General features: G+C 46.0%; 1 protein-coding gene across 1 annotated transcript in view; it reads right to left on the bottom strand.

Moving 5' to 3' along the window:
- Nucleotides 1-23,580, bottom strand: part of LOC119974515 (NT-3 growth factor receptor-like) — a 917,203-nt gene that overhangs the window by 181,420 nt on the left and 712,203 nt on the right. The window contains exon 12 of the mRNA XM_038813455.1: nucleotides 12,494-12,685. Coding sequence (XP_038669383.1) covers nucleotides 12,494-12,685 — 192 coding nt within the window. The remainder of the gene's footprint in view (nucleotides 1-12,493; nucleotides 12,686-23,580) is intronic.

Here is a 23,580-nt window from a genome sequence, read left to right as displayed (position 1 = left end):
AAATCCCAGGAAATCCTTTGTAGAATCGTCTTTCCTCGATTTGTGACAGAGAGGGTGAACAATAGGGAGAGGCAGGGAACAGAGAAGGGGTAAGGGGAGGTGAAATGGAGGCCAGGATTTTCTGGCCCCGACACCGACTGGTGGGATGGGAAAATTTGGGAAGCCGTTGACCTTTGACTCCAAATGTTCCCCTAATGCCCTCTGGTTTCAAGGCTATAAAATCCCACCCAGAGAGGGGGTGAATGCAGTGTCAGGGGGTGGGCAGGGGTGGGGCAGGTTCTGAGGGTGAATTATGGGAAGAAAGGAGGAGAGGGTAAAGGAGAAGGCATGACTGACTGAGGAGGCACTTGGGATGGAATGGGGAAGACAGAGGGAAAGGTGGGAAAGCAAGAAGGTAAAATTCATTGTCAGAGCGGAACCACCATCATGGGAATAAAGCTTAGGCCCAAGAGAGCAGAAACATCAAGATGCGATAGAGGCAGTCTGGATGATACAGGGAACCATGGAAGGGGAGACAATGTAAAAGGGTGACGAAGTAAGTAGCAGCTTGGGTGGAGAGCTGGCATGGTTTTGAATGTTTTAATAGGGACAGAGCATGTGGCAAACACTCTGAGCACTGCGATTCTGAATCTTTCCTTCCCTTCACTTTTATCCGGACAGAAGAACCAAGGGACAAACACTCAGGGGGTAGACGGCACCGAGCGAGACAGTAGTCTAGACGGAGAGAAAAAAAATGGCAGGTGAATGATGCTTCGCCAATTTAATGTGAGCATTGCCACAGGAGATTAATTTACATCCAAATGCAAATTGTACGTGCAATGCTGCAGGACATTAAGCTTTGACACATGAACAGAGGAGTGGTATTGTCACTGGACCAGTTAACCAGAGACCAAGAGTAATGCTCTGGTGACCCAGGTTCAAAACCCGCCACTACAGATGGTGAAATTCGAATTCAATAAAAATCCGAAATGATGACCATGAAACCATCGTTGATTGTCGTAAAAACCCATCTAGTTCACTGATGTCCTTTCGGGAAGGAAATCTGCCGTCCTTACCTGGTCTGGCCTCCATGTGACTCCAGACCCACAGCAATGTAATTGGCTCTTAATTTCCCCCTCAAGGGGATGGAGAAATAAATGCGTGCACAGCCAGTGACGCCCAAGTCCCATGAATGAATGAAAATAAACATTCAGAATCATAAAGCTGGATAATCATGGTTAAAAATAAACACCCGCTGATGAAGCAGAGAAATGCTTACATTTAGCAATTAGCTCTGGAAAGGGGCGAGAGCTTGGCATAGTGGAAATGTCACTGGACCAGCAGTACAGCGATCGGGGGAAATGCTCTGGGGACATGGTTTCAAATCCCACCACAGCCGCTGATAGAATTTGAATTCAATCAATAGATCTGAAATATAAAATTAGACCCACTTGGTTCCCTTTGGGGAAGGCAATCTGCCATCCTTACCCAGTCTGGCCTACACGTGACTCCAGACCCACCGCAACTTGTGACATTATGGGAATTAACCACTAGATGGAGCTAGATGCAGAACTCTATAAAGCACTGACTCACAGACTTCCGAGAGAAGGCTGGAGAGGAGAGCAGAGGATCAGTGAGAGAGATCAGAGTGTAGTTATAGGTAGAGTGTAGAGACTAGTGTTCGTAGATTGTAGATCACTCGATTATTGTTTACTATAGGAGAAGATGGTCGAGCTTTTAGAAGCAGTGTAAATAAATGTTAAATTTGTTAATCAACTTAGCTTCTGTGGTCTTTGTGAACACTACAACATCCATCCTGAGAACAAGCATCACAAAGGACGCCACACAACTGTCAACTTTGCCCTTTGAAATGGCCCAGAATGCCACTTAATTGAAGGGCTGGTTGATTTAAATACACACAAACTGAAAAGATGCTTCCAAGATGAAAGATATTGTGCTCACAATATATAATGGGGGCCACACAATAGCACAACGCAAAGTATGATTAACTAAAAATTGTTTATTTCCGACATTACAATTATTTTAAAGCGAAAAAAGGAAATGCCATGGTTCCATGCGCCTGCTCTGAGGACAGACTCGCTTCCCAATGAAGGGCCGTGCTGAGCCGAGAGTTACAATAGGGGTGATTGCAGCTCTGACCTTCCCATTTCCAGGTTGAACACTCAGGAACACAGGATTTGAATGCGTGCTGCCTGTCCATGTTAAAGGTTACCAGGTCATGGTCAGCGAGAGTGGAGCTGAGGAGTTCATCAGTCATCCATGTCTATCCCCAGTCTGTCAATGTGGCACACATGAAGCTCCTACTTATTCAATCACCTTTACATTTCAGTCTGAAATTCTCCGTCCATTTCTGCAGCTGGTTGCATGTAGACTGCACCTGACCGGAGCAGCGCTCAGATCCAGCATCAAAAGCCAATGTGGCAGCCACAACTCAGTCAAACTTGCAATGCAGGAGCATCAGATTCGGGGGGGGGGGGGGGGGGGGGGGGGGGGGGGATCATTCAGTCCCTCGCGCCGGTTCTGCCATTCAATACGACCGTGACTGTTCTTCTATCTCAACTCTGCCATCCCACACTTCTCCCATTTCACTGAATTCCCTTCATACCCAAATATCTATCAATCTGTCTTGGATAATCTCAACACTTGGCCCACAACTTTCACTCACTCCCTGAGTTAGTGCCTGTCTTCTTTCTCTTATCTACTGTGTAGTAATTTCTGTCTGTACCAGTACTCCTGCTGTCCTTCCGAATCACAACAACAGCTGTCCTGCTTTGCCATCCGATGCAGCAGTTCATAGAATCATAGAATTTATAGTGCAGAAGGAGGCCTTTTGGCCCATTGAGTCTGCACTAGCTTTTGGACAGAGCACCCTACTTAAGCCCACACCTCTTCCACCTTATCCCCGTCACCCAGTAACACCACCTTTTTTGGACACTAAAGGCAATTTAGCATGGCCACACCTAACAAGCACATCTTTGGACTGTGGGAGGAAACCGGAGAACCCGGAGAAACACGCAGACACTGGGGGAGCGTGCAGCCTTTACAAAGTCAGAGACACAGGGAGAACGTGCAGACTCCGCACAGTCAGAGAAACAGGGAGAACGTGCAGACTCCGCACAGTCAGAGACACAGGGAGAACGTGCAGACTCCGCACAGTCAGAGACACAGGGAGAACGTGCAGACTCCGCACAGTCAGAGACACAGGGAGAACGTGCAGACTCCGCACAGTCAGAGAAACAGGGAGAACGTGCAGACGCCGCACAGTCAGAGACACAGGGAGAACGTGCAGACTCCGCACAGTCAGAGACACAGGGAGAACGTGCAGACTCCGCACAGTCAGAGACACAGGGAGAGCATGCACACTCCGCACAGTCAGTGACCCAAGCCGGGAATCGAACCGTGGGACCCTGGAGCTGTGAAGCAACAGTGCTAACCACTGTGCTACTGCACCGTGCAGTTATTACTGCCACTTCTCGTGTTCAGTCTGCCCATATCTTATTTCCAATTGCTGTTCTTTCCAAGCAGAAGAATGGCCACCATGTCCTTTCTGCTGACAGCAGTGCCCCAAACTACAATTTCAGCTCTGACATTGGGGGCTCTGGGGTCATTGTAAGCTTTGCACTGGCTCTGGACCAACAATAACACTGTAATAAATTGATCCATCACAATATAATAATTTTTTTTGCTGAATGACCAGTAATCGTAGCTTAGAATCAACACCTAGAAAATAAAAATTCACATTCAGAAACATTTCACCTGACACACAATACTAACTGCAATTTATCATTTGAAAGATCATTTGATACAGGTTACCCTTAATAACACTTCCAGTCTGGAGCTAAAGTTCCAATTTAATATTGTGTTTTTTTTTTCCATACCAAATCATCCTTCGCATCATGATGGCTGGGGAGCACGTGGCCAATTCTTTGATTCATCTGAACAATGGGCCAGTGTACTGGCAGCACGGTAGCACAAGTGGAGAGCACTGTGGCTTCACCGCGCCAGGGTCCCAGGTTCGATTTCCCCGCTGGGTCACTGTGCGGAGTCTGCACATTCTCCCCGTGTCTGCATGAGTTTCCTCCGGGTACTCCGGTTTCCTCCCACAGTCCAAAGACGTTCAGGTTAGGTGGATTGGCCATGCTAAATTGCCCTTAGTGTCCAAAAGAAAAAGGTTAGGAGGGGTTATTGGTTTACGGGGATAGGGTGGAAGTGAGGGCTTAAGTGGGTTGGTGCAGACTCGATGGGCCGAATGGCCTCCTTCTGCACTCTATGTTCTATATACTTACTGTTTGATCAGTCAAAGATGAAGGACAAAGCATGGTCTGAATGCTTTCCAAAGAGCGTTGGTAATTTTTAGGATTTTAGTTGCTTACCACCCACAATATGAGGTCAATCTCAGTGTGCATAGACCACAGAAACTTCATAGTGTCTGGAAGATTAAATCTTTACATTGCTACATTAATAATCAAAGTGACTTGTGAAACCAGAGTGCATTCAATGGCTGGTGTATCCATTTGAACCATTTCCTGCAGCATTCCAAATACCTTGAATCATCTGCCGGAGTTTGAGCAGTTCCCGTGCCAACCGTCCCAGCTAGTGGGGACAGGAATTCAGCTCAGTCTTCATTCCAGCTGCTACAGAAACAAGGTGTTACAAAGCCCTTTCGCAAAAAAACTCCTATGTCCTGTGACCCTGTATTGTTAATATGCATATGCAGACTACTGACACCTACTGGTACACAGGTGCCTTGAGTTTAGGCACCTTTCCACCAAGTCTCTCAGGGTATGCTGACAATCGCTGATTACGGTGGCGGCGATGTGCTGAGCAGTCATATGAAAGGTGTCTCTCCCCTGGGAAATCCAACTTTGGTCCTTTTAACCCCAAATTAGGTCACTAAACCATCAAACTGCCCATGCTCCCTGTTGTGTTTTGTGTTGTGGTGATGGCAATGATGTACACAGAACATCTAGTTCTTCAACTTGAAAGATGATTTATTAACAAACACGTGGAAAGATAACTCACGAACTATAATAAAAACAGGAACTAATAAATGAGTTCAGTGAATTCTCCTCGAGCTACTTCTAATGCGACTGTCTTCTAGTACGACTTACTGCCAACTGCCCAATCTCTCCAGGCACATGGTGAATCTCTATCACCATCTGCTGGTCGGAAGTCATACGAATAACTATATACATTGATAGATAGCTATATACATTCATGCACATGCATATCACCACCGCCCCCGCCTCTCACCCTGTGCCAACAACCACCTGAGGAAATGCCCTCAAATCAGCCAAGGATCCATAAAGATAGTAAGAGCAACAAGAGTCAGGGAGGAAAATCCAGACCGCAGACACGAGGAGTGAAACGGAACGGGACATGGCGGACCTGGCAGGTTCGCCACTGCAAACGGCAGCTCACCCACTGACATGGCAGTGGATGGAGCTCCTGACACAAGAGCTCCTCAAACAGAGGACTCCATGAAGGAGCATCTCATGGTGGCCATGAAGTCAGCAAAAGTGATCGCTCTGCCCACCTTCTAAGAGGCATAGGAGAGGACAGAACAGCGATTGGAGATTCAGGAGGCAGCGGTACGGGAACTGTAGAAGGCAGCCACCGGCCAGTGATCGGATCACCTCACCCGAGACTGAAGTGGCAAAGTTGGTGGCAGCACAGGGAGCACTCAGGAGGAAGGTGGAAGACCAGGAGAACAGGTCTCGCCACCAGAACCTCGGGATTGTCAGACTACCAGAGGGCAAAGAGGGTAGAAACCCCCAACAGGATATGTAGCACAGGTGTACGGCATGCTGGCCAGGGACAAAAACTTCCCCAAGCTCCCAGAGGTGGACAGGTCGCTCCAGCAGAGGCCCAAGGCAGGAGAGCCAGCATGGACAATTATTGCAAACCTCCACCAATTCCAAGACAAGGAGCTAATGCTGAACTGGACCAAGGAGCACGCGGTCCTGCAAATGGGAAGGGAATACGCTCCGCATGTACCAGGACATTGGGCCCCACCTGGCCAAGCACTGGGCAGAGTGCAATGGGGGCTTGACTTGGGCGGGTGGCGGGGGGGGGGGGGGGGGGGGGGGAGAACAGAACATGCGGGGGGGGGGTTGCAGTAATCATTTTGGGGGGGAGCTACCACGCTGACGAACATGGTAGTAGGAAGTAAGGGACGGGGGACTGCGGCATAGCTCTCGAAAGGGTGGGAACGCCTGGGCAACACCAAATCGGGAGAAAGGGGGAAGAGGACAAGGTGGGGGGTGGGGAGAAGAGGCGGCAAGGGTGGGAAAGCCCACAGGGCCACGTTAAATAGGGGACGGTAAGGGCAGAAGGGTCCATGAGGCTGTTGGGAATCAGGGTGGGGAGTGTGGGTAGAATGCTGATTACAGCAGGTCACACATGGGGATGGCAGGAGCAAAAAAAGACTCTGGCAGCCATCTTGGATGGCCCCCAAACAAAGGGAAACTCCAGCGTGCAGAGGCACACCCACATGGTGAGTATGGCTGACCCCGCAGGAGGGGGAGGGTCAGAAACCCCCCATCAGGATAGTCACCTTGAACGTCAGGCGACTTAACGGCCCAGTGAAAAGATCCAGAGTCTTTATCTACCTGAAAAGTCTGAGGGCCGACATAGTCTTCCTCCAAGAGCCACACCTGAGGGAGAAGGACTGACTGAGGTTAAGAAAGAACTGAATAGGAGAGACCTACCAAGCGTGCTATGGGACGAGGGTTAGGGGGGGTTGGTGGCCATACTGTTTGGTAAGAGGAAGACCTTTACAGCAGCAAATACGGTGACGGACCTGGGTGGTGGTATGAAATGGTCAGCGGTGTCCTGGAAGGGGCACCGGTGATGCTTGTGAATGTGTATACCGCCAACTGGGATGACACAGAATTAATCAAAAAGACCATTACAGAAATCCCCGACTTAGACTCCCACCGACTCATCATGGGGGGAGACTACAATTGTGTAAAGGTCCCACGGATGGACCAATCCAGCCCCCAATCAGGGAGACAATCAGCCATGGGGAGGGAGCTCAATGTCTTTATGGAGAAAATCGGGGGGGGGGGGGGGGGGGGGGGGGGAGGTGGACACATGGACATTCAAACACCCAAGTGAGAAGGGGTTCTCCTTCTTCTCCCAAGTTCACAAAGTATACTCCTGCATTTGTGATGATATGCAGAAGCAATCATGTAAATAGCGATAGATACGACCTCCAACCAGCAGGTGGCAGTAGAGAACAACTATGTGACACTGTTACCTCAGGGGGTCTGGAGATAGTTGTCGTAGTGGACAGTCACATTGTGAAGCAGCTATTCAAAAATGCTATGGACAGCTGGGAAGTTCCATATCTCGCGTTACATAGCTATCGAGCAGCGCTATTGATTAATGGATTATCACCGTCACAGTTGTTGATGAATCGACAGCTCAGAACAACCTTACCACACATCCCACAGTGACCAACAAAGCAAAAGCTTGTGAAGAAGCTCACATTTCAAAAAAGAAGGAAGAAGGGGTATTATGATAAATCCACAAGATGTCTGCTACCATCAGCAAAGATTGACACAGTCAGGGTAGAAGATCCTGATGGAAATGGGTGAGTAAAGTGTGCAAAGGTAACACAACAGAACTTGGACAGGTGTTCAACATTGTCAGGTGTTTTCATAGACTGTGTTTGCTGCCAACACCATGCTTGCACAGTTGTATGCACAGTCAACCATCTTTATGGGGGGAAATGTGTAGTAGGACGCATGTGTTGTTATCTCCAGCCCTTGAATTACAAATATTACAGTGCCGGCAGCATCAAGTGAACACGTTTTGCTGACGGGAAGCAGTCTCTTCATAAGGTTTGAAATTTTATTTGTAAGTGGGGGCGGTCCCCTCCAGGGGCTGAAATAGCAGCAAAGTGCAGCTGGACACTGCTTTTTAAAATAAAATCGCACCCTATAATAAGACCATAAGACCATAAGACATAGGAGCGGAAGTAAGGCCATTCGGCCCATCGAGTCCACTCCACCATTCAATCATGGTTGATTTCAACTCCATTTACCCGCTCTCTCCCCATAGCCCTTAATTCCTCGAGAAATCAAGAATTTAAAGACACTCAACGTCCCGGCCTCCACCGCCCTCTGTGGCAATGAATTCCACAGACCTATCACTCTCTGGCTGAAGAAATTTCTCCTCATCTCTGTTCTAAAGTGACTCCCTTTTATTCTAAGGCTGTGCCCCCGCGTCCTAGTCTCCCCTGCTAATGGAAACAACTTCCCTACGTCCATCCTATCCAAGCCATTCATTATCTTGTAAGTTTCTATTAATCTCCCCTCAACCTCCTAAACTCCAATGAATATAATCCCACGATCCTCAACGTTCATCGTATGTTAGGCCTACCATTCCTGGGATCATCCGTGTGAATCTCCGCTGGACCCGCTCCAGTGCCAGTATGTCCTTCCTGAGGTGTGGGGCCCAAAATTGCTCACAGTATTCTAAATGGGGCCTAACTAGTGCTTTATAAAGCCTCAGAAGTACATCCCTGCTTTTATATTCCAAGCCTCTTGAGATAAATGACAACATTACATTTGCTTTCTTAATTACGGACTCAACCTGCAAGTTTACCTTTAGAGAATCCTGGACTAGGACTCCCAAGTCCCTTTGCACTTTAGCATTATGAATTTTGTCACCGTTTAGAAAATAGTCCATGCCTCTATTCTTTTTCCAAAGTGCAAGACCTCGCACTTGCCCACGTTGAATTTCATCAGCCACTTCTTGGACCATTCTCCTAAACTGTCTAAATCTTTCTGCAGCCTCCCCACCTCCTCAATACTACCTGCCCCTCCACCTATCTTTGTATCATCGGCAAACTTGGCCAGAATGCCCCCAGTCCCGTCATCTAGATCGTTAATATATAAAGAGAACAGCTGTGGCCCCAACACTGAACCCTGCGGGACACCACTTGTCACCGGTTGCCATTCCGAAAAAGAACCTTTTATCCCAACTCTCTGCCTTCTGTCTGACAGCCAATCGTCATTCCATGTTAGTACCTTGCCTCGAATACCATGGGCCCTTATTTTACTCAGCCGTCTCCCGTGAGGCATCTTGTCAAAGGCCTTTTGGAAGTCAAGATAGATAACATCCATTGGCTCTCCTTGGTCTAACCTATTTGTTATCTCTTCAAAGAACTCTAACAGGTTTGTCAGGCACGACCTCCCCTTACTAAATCCATGCTGACTTGTCCTAATCCGACCCTGCACTTCCAAGAATTTAGAAATCTCATCCTTAACGATGGATTCTAGAATTTTGCCAACAACCGAGGTTAGGCTAATTGACCTATAATTTTCCATCTTTTTTCTTGTTCCCTTCTTGAACAGGGGGGTTACAACAGCGATTTTCCAATCCTCTGGGACTTTCCCTGATTCCAGTGACTTTTGAAAGATCATAACTAACGCCTCCACTATTTCTTCAGCTATCTCCTTTAGAACTAGAATAATAGGCATTTTGGAGCAATAGATCGGGTTTGGCAAGAGTGAAGCATTGCAGATATTGAGAATGTTTCCCGAATTGGAACTTCTTTCACTTGAAAATGAAAATTGCTTATTGTCACGAGTAGGCTTCAATGAAGTTACTGCGAAAAGCCCCTAGTCGCCACATTCTGGCGCCTGTCCGGGGAGGCTGATACGGGAATCGAACCGTGCTGCTGGCCTGCTTGGTCTGCTTTAAAAGCCAGCGATTTAGCCTAGTGAGCTAAATCAGCCCCTTGAACAGAAAAGGTGCAGAGGAAATCAAAAGGAGATTTTAAAAATAGTTTTGTGAGAGTAAATAGCGAAACGCTGTTTCCGCTGGTTGGTGAACATGGAACAAAGGGCTCAAGGTGAGAACAATCACTTGAAGAATAATATCACACTGCGGGTTACCAGTACATGGAATATTTTAGCACAGGTGGATATTCGGCACTAAAAGCGCTTGACAAATTCTTGATTAATAAGGGGATCAGGGGTTGTGGGGAGAAGGCAGGAAAATGGGGATGAGAAAATATCAGCCATGATTGAATAGTGGAGCAGACTCAATGGGCTGAGTGGCCTAATTGTGCTCCTATGTCCTATGGTCTTATGGACAAGAAACAATATGAAATTTATAGGGAATGGATAAGAAAACTGGATAAAGCAGACAGTTGAAGGTGGCATGAGTACAATGGGGCTGGTTCAGCACAGGGCTAAATAGCTGGCTTTTAAAGCAGACCAAGGTAGGCCAGCAGCGTGGGTTCAATTCCCGTACCAGCCTCCCTGAACATGCACCGGGATGTGGCGACTAGGGGCTTTTCACAGTAACTTCATTTGAAGCCTACTTGTGACAATAAGCAATTTTCATTTAATTTCATTTCATGGGTTGAATGGCTTCCTTCTCGAATTTCCACCATTGTAGCAATGGACTATAGTGAGTCACCCATAATGCAACATGCAAAATTGTGATTAATGCCGGGTTTCCCACCGCGAGCGTTTTGGGAAGCGTCCAGCGTCATGGGTTCCTGTTTGCTCGAGTATGTGATGAAAGAAATGAACATGAATGTCAAGATTTTTCAAATTATTTCTTCATTTTTGCTGAGCTTCCCCTTGTGCAGAATCGATGTCACTCTGCCGTGCGAGTGCAATGTTGGCCCTGTGCATCCCTCGGCATCACTTTACATCTATCCACTGCTTGAGGGTGAAAGTTAGAGCAACCCATCCTTGTTGACTCCCAACAGTCTCACTGCCATTTTACGCTCCAACACGTATTGATCGCCATCAGGCGGGAACACCACAGTTCACTCAGGGGGATGTCCCACCTTGACTGGAGAGCTGCCAGACAATCTGTTTGGCCGGCAGCTCTCCAGTCCCTCCAGCAACAGCGCTGCAGTGGCTGGAAGAGAAACTGCACGGGGCTTCCTGAAACCAAGTCCAGGAACCGGAAAGAAAAGGGTACCGGCCAAGGGTCCCAGGGTGGGGAAGGCATGGGATGCCTGGGGCGTTGTGGGCCGGGGGGGGGGGGGGGGGGGGGGGGGGGGGGGAGCCTGAGGTCACCGAGATTATTTTGAGGGGGGGGGGAGAGAGAGGGCACCCCAAATCAGAAGGAAAATCTACCCACCCCAGATCAAACCTGGATTGTTTCATGCCTTCCACCATGGAGCTTCAATCCACTCGCCAACCTAAAACGTGAGGCTAGGCGGCAAGCGGCCCTTAAGCAGCTACTCATTGGCCACCTGAGCCTCAGTCCCGACCAAGGACTTGCCCACTCCATTTCAACATCGGGGCGGGCAGGAACCCATCCCCGCAATCTCACGCTCTTAAACTCCCGCACGCCTAAAAGCCACTGGTGGAGGAGTGTAAAATTCAAGCGTTTGACTTTTTAGAAATTCTTGTTTGGCAACTATTTTGGCCATCAACTCTGAGGTTTTGTGTTATTCCTGAGGCTGGTCAGTTATATTGACAATATGAAACATTAAAATTCTAAATTTACGTGGAAGAAACATGCCGACACACTCCTTAACATATACATTTTTAAAGAGCTCACTTTGTACTTCAACAAAAATCCATCACTGCAAAAGATGCTCTTTTGTATATTTCAGTTTTCCTCCATAACATCCAGTAATAGATGAAATCTTTGATATTGGTGCAGCCAATTCAACATGTCCCAATTCACTCTCAGTGTATCTATTGTCTGTCATAAATAACCTGCACAGAAAAAAAAACTCAATTGCAGAATGTTACCTGAAAACAGTGCGAGGAATCAGAAAATCCAGATGTGATCAAAAGGAATTTAACGTTCATTTGGCACGAGGCAGTATTTTGGCCATATGCCTCTATTAAGCGCTATTTTCTCAGTTACGTTTTTACTCACTGTCAGCTTGGTTGAGCCCTGCTTCATTGGCACATACATGTTTACAAGGGTCCCTTGCCGAAACCTGTTGTGAATATAGCAGGGCTTCCAACTCTCTTCCCTTCTCTACCCACTTTACAGGGAGCAAGCGCCTCTCTGTCTGGCCACCTTTGGTTCCAATCATTGTAAAAGATGTAAATCATAATTGTTCAGACAATTAGAAAGCCAAAGAAATCTCACCACATAATTAACCAAACTCTGCTCCAGCAGCCTTACAATCACATAAACACACATCATTTGTTTTGGAGTATTGCGGCTCATTTTTTACTGAATTTAACAAAATATGAAAAGCACATTGTTGCAAGACACCTCAGGAATCCATTTAGCTGTTGATCTCTAAAGCTTAACCTGACTAGATCTCAACTCACACATGACAGGAATGTGCTCTCCGTGGCTCCATTGCACTCACTGCGACATAACATCTCAACTCTACAAGTGTAAGGAAATGTTTCACAGAGTTCAGCCTACTAAATTGTTTGTATTGTGTTTTGGCGCACACTGCAACTTCTAATTCGGAGTGTGTACAGCAATTGCAATAGGATAGATGAGGCAAATGTCTTTAAAAACAACATTAAATTGCACTTACATGTCTCTGGGTGCTTCCCAAGGCTGTGAGTTTGGCGGAAATACTGGGGGTTTTCAATCACCGGGATCCGGGTCATCCCAATAACAACAGCGTCTGGTCCAATATCCATGGATGAGGGTGTGATAATCCCGTGATTGATGTGGTGGAGTGGGCTGCCGGAATCTTCCTCGCCGCTTATCACAGCCACCGGCCCTGCAACACAGTTGGGGAAAACGCGGGTAAAACTTAGCTCACCAGAATCAATAACGTTCTCCACTCTGTGACAGGTGGCATTACACTGCCAAATCCACCTTTACCATGACACGCCAAACGAGAGGTTGAATAAACTTGGTTTGTTCTCACTGAAACAAAGGAGGTTGAGGGGGCGACCTGGTAGATGTCTACAAAATTACGAGGGGCATAGACAGAATGGATAGTCAGAGACTTCTTCCCAGGGTAGAGGGGTCAATTACTAGGGGGCATAGGTTTAAGGGGCAAGGTTCAGAGGAGATGCACGAGGCAAGATTTTTACACAGAGGCTAGTGGGTGCCTGGAACTCGCTGTCGGAGGAGGTGGTGGAAGCCGGGACGATAGTGCCATTTAAGGGGCATCTTGACAAATACATGAATAGGATGGGAATAGAGGGATACGGACCCCGGAAGTGTAGAAGATGTTAGTTTAGATGGGCACCATGGTCGGCACAGGCTTGGAGGGCCGAAGGGCCTGTTCCTGTGCTGTACATTTCTTTGTTCTTTGTTCTAACCATATTCACCCATAATGTCAAATCTAAAGCTGGGATGGGATTCCCATACACTTGACTGACATATGATTCCTCCATATTTCAACGGGAACAATTCCTACACCATGTTGCTGCCAGGTAACTGCAGACTGGAAGAGTGAACTGCAGCTAATTTTGTCAATTAATTTTATTCAAGGTACCATTTTATTCTTTTAAATTTTGCACCACATTTGATCAGTGAACGATTGTTCCACGCGCGCAGACTCACGCATGATTGGGGCTATTGGGCTACAAACAATGGGGCTGCTCAGCAATTGGACCTCGCACAGTGGGGCTGATACATGCTTATTGTTCATCTCGTGGGCCTAATTGCTGCCACCACTTTTGGTTTGCTGGCTTATATTTATCTCCTTAAAGTCATTTGTCTTCTAAAAGCTCCAGATGCCATCCACAAACAGTTCCCCTATCTTATATTTAAAGTCCCAAAGAATACAGACGTCCCACAGTCTGAAAAATCCAAGGTCACACCTTTGTTCTAAATGGGAATAGATATGGGATAGAGATGAGAAGACGTGAGAACCATTTGAGCGTGCACAACAGAGTTTACTCCCTTTAAAAGTCAGATAAATTGAAATATTCTACTTTTCGAACAAAACATGGGAGTTTGGATGAAGCTGATTCTTGTTCGATGTAGCAATTCATCAAGCCCACCTTCCTCTGCCTCCAGGTACCATGCACTAAAATGGTGTTAGCAACTGTGGATTTCCATTGCATTGGTCCATGATTATGCTTGGCAGTGCAATGTGGTGGCTTCCACCCTATACATTCATTCTAAGTATGCCATATTCTAAGCCCAAGCCCATGGCCATTACCAGCATCCTCCCATACAACCCTCCAATAACCACCACTCTGCCCCAAGCCCCGCACTATGTTAAATTCTTCTTGGTCTGACGACAGGAAATAATGATCATCTGGGATCAGAACAAAGCTACTAACATGATATTAATAATATTAAAATCGCTTATAGTCACAAGTCACAAATAAAGTTACTGTGAAAAGCCCCTAGTCGCCACACTCCGGCGTCTGTTCGGGGAGGCCAGTACGGGAATTGAACCTGCGCTGCTGGTATTGTTCTGCTTTACAAGCCAGTTGTTTAGCCCACTGTGCTAAACCAGCCCCACATCAACTGCAAAAGAAAAAACAAATCATAGTAATCTCAGAAAATAATGGACAAAATACAGACTCAACAGAGCTAAATGCATCTGAAAAGTAGCAGGAATGTAATTGCAAATATCTCTGTTATGGTGGCCACGAAGGACAAGGGAGACTGTCAGTAGATATCCCCATTGGCTTTGTGGAAAATTAGTTCCCCTATTCAGCGGGCGGCAGCTCGCTCAATAGGAAATGTATGGTGGGAGCTTAAAATCCGCTGCTCCGACCCGGACTGACATCTCCGTAGGGCCACGGGCCGGGACGTGTGTATTGTAAGCCACAGCTTTATCGTTACTGCAATAAAGGGATTTGGTGTTGGAAGACTGGTCTTGGCGAAGTTATTACAATATCTACCTGCAGTTTAGAATAGAATAGAATAGAACAGTACAGCACAGAACAGGCCCTTCGGCCCTCGATGTTGTGCCGAGCAATGATCACCCTACTCAAACCCACCCTATACCCGTAACCCAAACAACCCCCCCGGAGGAAACCCACGCACACAGGGGGAGGACGTGCAGACTCCACACAGACAGTGACCCAGCCGGGAATCGAACCTGGGACCCTGGAGCTGTGAAGCATTTATGCTAACCACCATGCTACCCTGCTGCCCCCAAATTGCAAGAAATGTCAGCTTTCCGTTTTAGTTAGTGCCACTTGCTGTCTTTGTGAGCGAGTTCCTGACTTGGAAATTTCTGATTGTTTTGTCATACATACCCTGTTTATTTGAATGCACGGTATCTTTAAATGTTTTTCTCTGGTCATCTCTGCACTGAGAGGCATGTGCGGTCAGTACCTGTGCACAGCTTCAGGGAGAATTTCTCACCTTCTCTCTGAGGTGGGCACGAGAGGTGCCAGGGCACTGTTTGAATAGGGGCAGGTGGGTTCTCTTGGGGTCCTCAAGCAGCACTCAAAAACTGATTACCTGACCATTTATCTCATCGCTGTTTATACGAGCTTGCTACACACAAATTGGTTTGCCGATGTTACAGCAGTGGCTGCACTCTCTTGACTGTGGAGTCTTGAGGTCATGCGGGGTGCTATATAATTGAAAGTCATTTGATAATCTTTCTTAACTTTGTATTCCCAGCAGGACACCCCAGCCTACAGGAACAGGGCTTGATGCTCTGTTGGGGCTATTTAAACGGAGGTTCAAAATATCATGCAATCCTAAATTTCTGGCCAGCACTCCAACTCGCACTGAGAGCAGAGTCAGAAAGATATCCCGAAAGGTCCAATCTTTTGAAACTGATCACACATCCATATTGCAAGAAATGTCAGCTTTCCGTTTTAGTTAGTGCCACTTGCTGTCTTTGTGAGCGAGTTCCTGACTTGGAAATTTCTGAGCCGTGTTTACTCTTATACACGCCGCTCCTGGCCTACTTACAAACTGTGCAGAGTCTGCACGTCCTCCCCGTGTGTGCGTGGGTTTCCTCCGGGTGCTCCGGTTTCCTCCCACAGTCCAAAGATGTGCGGGTTAGGTGGATTGGCCATGCTAAATTGCCCGTAGTGTCCTAAAAAAAAGTAAGGTTAAGGGGGGGGTTGTTGGGTTAAGGGTATAGGGTGGATATGTGGGTTTGAGTAGGGTGATCATGGCTCGGCACAACATTGAGGGCCGAAGGGCCTGTTCTGTGCTGTACTGTTCTCTGTTCTATGTTCTAATTTGGAGGGGACAAATAGGCCTCTCAGTATAAAGCCTCATCTGAAGATGAAGGCTTGGTGACGCAGTGCTTAGCCATGCCATCTCACAGCGCCAGTGACGCATGTTCAATTCCGACCTCGGGCGACTGTGTGTGGAGTTTGCACTTTCTCCCCGTGTCTGCGTGGGTTTCCACCGGGTGTTCCGGTTTCCTTCTACAGTCCAAAGATGTGCAGGTTAGGTGGATTGGCCATGCTAAATTAACCCTTAGTGTCTACAGGTTGGATGAAGATACGGGGCTAGAAAAGGGATTGGGCCGAGGTGACACTCGCCAAAATTTTGGTCAAAGGTTTTAAGGAGCAACTTGGAGAGTGTGGAAAGGTGGAGAGAAGTTTAAAGAGGGAACTCCAGGACTTGAAGCCGAGGAACCTGATGGTTCCACCCCAGTTGGCTGCGTAATGCAAATTCAGGTTGGACAAGAGTACAGGACTAGAGGTGAACAGAGTTCTTGGAGAGTTGGAGGCCTGAAGGAGGTTACCGAGTGAGGATGAGGCCAAGGAGGAATCTGGAAAGAAGATTAAGAAGGTTGAGATAGAGGCAGACCTGCAGTTAGGTCAGGTGGAAAGTTGAGTAAGGATACAGGACTCATAATCCAATAATTCATCTCACGGACACACACAACATATTTTCCCTGTGGAATATGCCCGTGCATTTAACCTCTTTTAATCTCTCTCAATTAAAGGCTTTTAATCCCTCAATTGAAGACTGGCCGAAATGTATTTCTTTTTACAAACAAATCTTTTAGAATATAGTCGGTTGCTGTTATTGATGAATATATCCTTGCACCTTTTTGACATAACATACAAATTTGCAATTTAACTTAGAGGGCATGATTAGTGACAATACATTTTTAAGGTACTTCATTTTGTTTCACTTTGTAGGCAATCATCTACGATTTTGGTTGAGGAAATATCGCCATGTCACTCTCATGGCCCAATATTATATCCCTCTTTGCCTTGACATTCACGGTTAGCGTTTTTGATCAATTTGCCAAACAGTTGAACCCAGTGACTATCAATTAACAAAGTGCCTAAAACATCCTTGGTGAACGCAACACAAGAATGCAAAGGCAAGATTAAACCTTAGTATAATTGGACACGAGGATCTATGGTCGGCAGACAGGTTTCTCCAGGAGTTATTTATCTTATTGATGGTGGCAGAGTGCTGAGAGTCTTGCTGAGGTGAAACTAAACTTATTATTACTGCGCTGAAAATTAAATGGTGCTTTTCAGATATTTACTTATGCAGCTTTGTGCATTAAAATAACCCATTTTATTTGAAGGTAAGTGCTTTGTACGATTACTCACACTGAAGTGCACTTTTCTGCATGAAACCCAAGTCAAATACATATGCTGTGCGTGCTGGAAATCTGCCAAAATAATTGAAAAATTTCTTTCCTTTCAGGTTCTGGCTTTAGAATAATTTACACTCAGATTTATTAACGCTGTGAGATACTGTGTAATGCTCTGTAAGCTGTGTGACATGGTGTAATGCTGTGTGGCGTTGTGTAATGCTCTGTAGCATTGCACAATGCTCTGCAACATTGTAATATTCTGTAATACTATGACACTCTGTAGTGCTGTAATGCTCTGTAGCACTGTAATGGTGAGTAACATGGAGTAATATTGCATAACGTTCGGTAACTGTGTGACGCTGAGTAATGTTGTGTGACGCTGTGTGATGCTGAGTAACATTGTGTGATGCAGTGCGATTCTGTGTAATGCTGTTATGCTCTGTAACCCTGTGTAACAATATGTAATGTAACAGTGTAACAGTCGAACACGGTGTAACATTGTGTAATGCTCTGTAACACTGTGTAATGCTCTGTAACACTGTGTAATGCTCTGTAACACTGTGTAATGCTCTGTAACACTGTGTAATGCTCTGTAACATTGTGTAATGCTCTGTAACACTGTGTAATGCTCTGTAACATTGTGTAATGCTCTGTAACACTGTGTAATGCTGTGAAATGTGCAATGTTGAGCAACGCAGTGTAATTGTTAGGTAATTTGGACATTCTGAATTCTCCCTCCGTGTACCCTAACAGGTGCCGAAATGTGGCGACTAGGGGATTTTCACAGTAACTTCATTGCAGTGTTAATGTAAGCCTTCTTGTGACACTAATAAAGATTATTATTATTAGACTATTATTATACTGCTTTGTAACATTGCAAAACATTGTGTAACTCTCTGTAACGTTGTGTAATGCTCTGTAATGTTGTGTAAATGCTCTGGAATGTTACTTAATGCTCGGTAACGCTGTGGCAAGGTGTTCATCCCCTGTTTCAGAGATCATAGGCCGAACATTGTGTGTTTTTCTTATTTTTTAAATTGGAGCTCCCTTTAAAAACGGGGCCGGATCTTTCATAAAGCGACGTTGTTGATGGGGAGAATCAATCAGAACCCACCCCACCAACGTGATGATATGAGACCTACCATTTCCTTTTTTTTCAAAAGAATTTTGAAAAATACAGTGGTAAAAGCCGCCAAGGTAACCTACGAGCTATCTTCCGCCTTTCCCACCCAAGACAGGATTTCCAAAAAAAAAATGAAACTTCTGCCCATTGTTTTACATTTCTAGCTAGATTTCTCTCTACTCGAATTTCTGAATCCTTATTAATCTTTCAGTCATTCTGAGCTGTTCTTTATTATGTATTAATTAATTAGTTCTTAATTAATTTATCATTAATAATGCTGTTTCCAATAATTTTTACCCTTGCTAGTAAATCCTACAGCAACGAAAGAAAGCTCACAATCACTAATAAATTACATGAGTTTTGAAGATAAATGAGCAAAACATTCACCAACCAATCTCATCTATTTTCCTGTGATGTTACATTTTGATTTCTTGGACAGCTTAACCAGTCTGGAGTCACAGACATTTTTTTAAAGTATATTATATTACAAACATGTATCAAAGCAGGTTACAGCCAATAAACACCCCGGAAACATACTCCCCAACAATCAACTGTACAGTCTGTACATATTTTTTCCCTTTTTCACCCTCCCCCCACCAGCCCCCCCCCCCCCCCCCCCCCCCCCCCCCGGCGCCGAACAGCTCCTCAAACACGGTCACAAACATCTCCACCTTTTCTCAAACTCCGCTGCTGAGCCCCTTAACTCATACTTCAACTTTTCCAACTGCAGGAAGTCGTACAGGCCACCCAACCAAGCCGTTACCCCCGGTGGCAATGTCCACCGCCTCTCCAGCAAAATTTGCCACCGTGAAATCAGAGAGGCGAAGCTAACGACATCGGCCTGCCTCCTCTCCATGAGCTTCGGCTTCTCTGAAACATAAGAACATAAGAACATAAGAACTAGGAGCAGGAGTAGGCCATCTGGCCCCTCGAGCCTGCTCCGCCATTCAATTAGATCATGGCTGATCTTTTGTGGACTCAGCTCCACTTTCCAGCCCGAACACCATAACCCTTAATCCCTTTATTCTTCAAAAAACTATCTATCTTTACCTTAAAAACATGTAATGAAGGAGCCTCAACTGCTTCACTGGGCAAGGAATTCCATAGATTCACAACCCTTTGGGTGAAGAAGTTCCTCCTAAACTCAGTCCTAAATCTACTTCCCCTTATTTTGAGGCTATGCCCCCTAGTTCTGCTGTCACCCGCCAGTGGAAACAACCTGCCCGCATCTATCCTATCTATTCCCTTCATAATTTTAAATGTTTCTATAAGATCCCCCCTCATCCTTCTAAATTCCAACGAGTACAGTCCCAGTCTACTCAACCTCTCCTCATAATCCAACCCCTTCAGCTCTGGGATTAACCTAGTGAATCTCCTCTGCACACCCTCCAGCGCCAGTACGTCCTTTCTCAAGTAAGGAGACCAAAACTGAACACAATACTCCAGGTGTGGCCGCACTAACACCTTATACAATTGCAACATAACCTCCCTAGTCTTAAACTCCATCCCTCTAGCAATGAAGGACAAAATTCCATTTGCCTTCTTAATCACCTGTTGCACTTGTAAACCAACCTTCTGTGACTCATGCACTAGCACACCCAAGTCTCTCTGAAGAGCAGCATGCTTTAATATTTTATCGTTTAAATAATAATCCCGTTTGCTGTTATTCCTACCAAAATGGATAACCTCACATTTGTCAACATTGTATTCCATCTGCCAGACCCGAGCCCATTCACTTAACCTATCCAAATCCCTCTGCAGACTTCCAGTATCCTCTGCACTTTTCGCTTTACCACTCATCTTAGTGTCATCTGCAAACTTGGACACATTGCCCTTGGTCCCCAACTCCAAATCATCAATGTAAATTGTGAACAATTGTGGGCCCAACACGGATCCCTGAGGGACACCACTAGCTACTGATTGCCAACCAGAGAAACACCAATTTATCCCAACTCTTTGCTTTCTATTAATTAACCAATCCTCTATCCATGCTACTACTTTACCCTTAATGCCATGCATCTTTATCTTATGCAGCAACCTTTTGTGTGGCACCTTGTCAAAGGCTTTCTGGAAATCCAGATATACCACATCCATCGGCTCCCCGTTATCTACTGCACTGGTAATGTCCTCAAAAAATTCCACTAAATTAGTTAGGCATGACCTGCCTTTTACGAACCCATGCTGCGTCTGCCCAATGGGACAATTTCTATCCAGATGCCTCGCAATTTCTTCCTTGATGATAGATTCCAGCATCTTCCCTATTACCGAAGTTAAACTCACTGGCCTATAATTTCCTGCTTTCTGCCTACCTCCTTTTTTAAACAGTGGCGTCACGTTTGCTAATTTCCAATCCACCGGGACCACCCCAGAGTCTAGTGAATTTCGGTAAATTATCACTAGTGCATCTGCAAATTCCCTAGCCATCTCTTTTAGCACTCTGGGATGCATTCCATCAGGGCCAGGAGACTTGTCTACCTTTAGCCCCATTAGCTTGCCCATCACTCCCTCCTTAGTGATAACAATCCTCTCAAGGTCCTCACCTGTCATAGCCTCATTTCTATCAGTCGCTGGCATGTTATTTGTGTCTTCCACTGTGAAGACCGACCCAAAAAACCTGTTCAGTTCCTCAGCCATTTCCTCATTTCCCATTATTAAAACTCCCTTCTCATCCTCTAAAGGACCAATATTTACCTTAGCCACTCTTTTTTGTCTTATATATTTGTAAAAACTTTTACTGTCTGTTTTTATATTCTGAGCAAGTTTACTCTCATACTCTATCTTACTCTTCTTTATAGCTTTTTTAGTAGCTTTCTGTTGCCCCCTAAAGATTTCCCAGTCCTCTAATCTCCCAGCAATCTTTGCCACTTTATATGCTTTTTCCTTCAATTTGATACTCTCCCTTATTTCCTTAGATATCCACGGTCGATTTTCCCTCTTTCTTCCGTCCTTCCTTTTTGTTGGTATAAACCTTTGCTGAGCACTGTGAAAAATCGCTTGGAAGGTTCTCCACTGTTCCTCAACTGTTCCACCATAAAGTCTTAGCTCCCAGTCTACCTTAGCTAGTTCTTCTCTCATCCCCTTGTAATCTCCTTTGTTTAAACACAAAACACTAGTATTTGATTTTACTTTCTCACCCTCCATCTGTATTTTAAATTCCACCATATTGTGATCGCTCCTTCCGAGAGGATCCCTAACTATGAGATCATGAATCAATCCTGTCTCATTACACAGGACAAGATCTAGGACCGCTTGTTCCCTCGTAGGTTCCATTACATACTGTTCTAGGAAACTATCGCGGATACATTCTATAAACTCCTCCTCACGGTTGCCTTGACCGACCTGGTTAAACCAATCGACATGTAGATTAAAATCCCCCATGATAACTGCCGTACCATTTCTACATGCATCAGTTATTTCTTTGTTTATTGCCTGCCCCACCATCTCGTTACTATTTGGTGGCCGATAGACTACTCCTAGGTAGTAGGACCTCATCCCGTTTTTTACCTATATCGTTGGTGCCTATGTGCACCACGACAGCTGGCTGTTCACCCTCCCCCCCCAGAATGTCCTGCAGCCGCTCCGAGACATCCTTGACCCTTGCACCAGGGAGGCAACATACCATCCTGGAGTCTCGATTGCGTCCACAGAACTGCCTGTCTATTCCCCTTACGATCGAGTCCCCTATCACTATAGCCCTGCCATTTTTCTTCCTGCCCTGCTGTGCAGCAGAGCCAGCCACGGTGCCATGAACCTGGCTGCTGCTGCCTTCCCCTGGTGAGCCATCTCCCTCAACAGTATCCAAAGCGGTATATCTGTTTTGCAGGGAGATGACCGCAGGGGACACCTGCACTGCCTTCCTACTCTTGCTCTTTCTTTTGGTCACCCATTTTCTATCTCCCTCAGTAACCTTCACCTGCGGTGTGACCAACTCGCTAAACGTGCTATCCACGACCTCCTCAGCATCGCGGATGCTCCAAAGTGAGTCCATCCGCAGCTCCAGAGCCGTCAAGCGGTCTAACAAGAGCTGCAACTGAACACACTTCTTGCACGTGAAGGAGCCAGGGACAGTGGACGTGTCCCTGAGCTCCCACATCGCACACGAGGAGCATGACACGGGTCTGGGATCTCCTGCCATGTCTTAAACCCTTGGTAAACTTAAACAACTAGAATTTCAAAATAAAAATAAATAAATTAGACAGTGAAAAGAAAAAGAGAGACTACTTACCAGTCACTTACCAGGGTAAAAAAGCACCTCCTTACACTCTGCACCGAATTACCTCACTGCACCAAATTACCAAGTTTAAATCTCTCACTCTGTATGAGTCTCACTCCGGATGTGTCTCCTGGAAAAGTGCTTGCTACTTTGGGGAAAACCCCAAATATCGCCACCAAAAGATCCGGGTCCACCTCCTCTTCCACTACCCTGGCTAAGATCGCGAACACTCCCGGGGTGTTTATCCACTGGTCTCCCTCAATACCTACTCGGAGCCTTTGGCAACACTGCCATCACCATAGCCCTCAAGCTAGACCCCCTACAAGATTCCTCATCCATCCTAACCCACTCTATCTCTTCCTCTTCCCTCCACCGCTGCAACTTGTCTATATTCGCCGCCCAATAATAATGAAACAAGTTCAGCAATGCCTACCCCACTGCTCCTGCCTCTGTAATAGAGTCCACACTTGACTCAATTGGACAGCTAGGGGGTTGTTATTGCCTCTGGGTCCTCTTTTCTTCCATTATTCCAGGTGGTGATTGTTGCTTCCAGATCCTCTTTTCATCTAGTTTTCGAGATGGTGATGACTGTTTCCGGCTCCAATATTCACCTATTCTTCCAGATGGGGATTACTACCTCTACATCCACCTTATCACACTCTGTCATTATCGTAAAGAGCAGAATGGGGTCAACTCTCGGCCTGCTCTTTTCTATAGATTCAACATTTCCTGATAGTTATCAGCCTCTCAGTTTGGTCTCATTCTTGTGAATCTTTTTTTGCACCTTCGCCATTGTATCTTTAATCCTTTTTTGTAATATAGAGACCAGAG

Source organism: Scyliorhinus canicula, chromosome 12 (genome assembly GCF_902713615.1).
Source record: "Scyliorhinus canicula chromosome 12, sScyCan1.1, whole genome shotgun sequence".
Lineage (NCBI taxonomy): Eukaryota > Metazoa > Chordata > Chondrichthyes > Carcharhiniformes > Scyliorhinidae > Scyliorhinus > Scyliorhinus canicula.
Note: the sequence above shows the minus strand (reverse complement) of the source record. Positions and strands in the feature narration are given on the sequence as shown.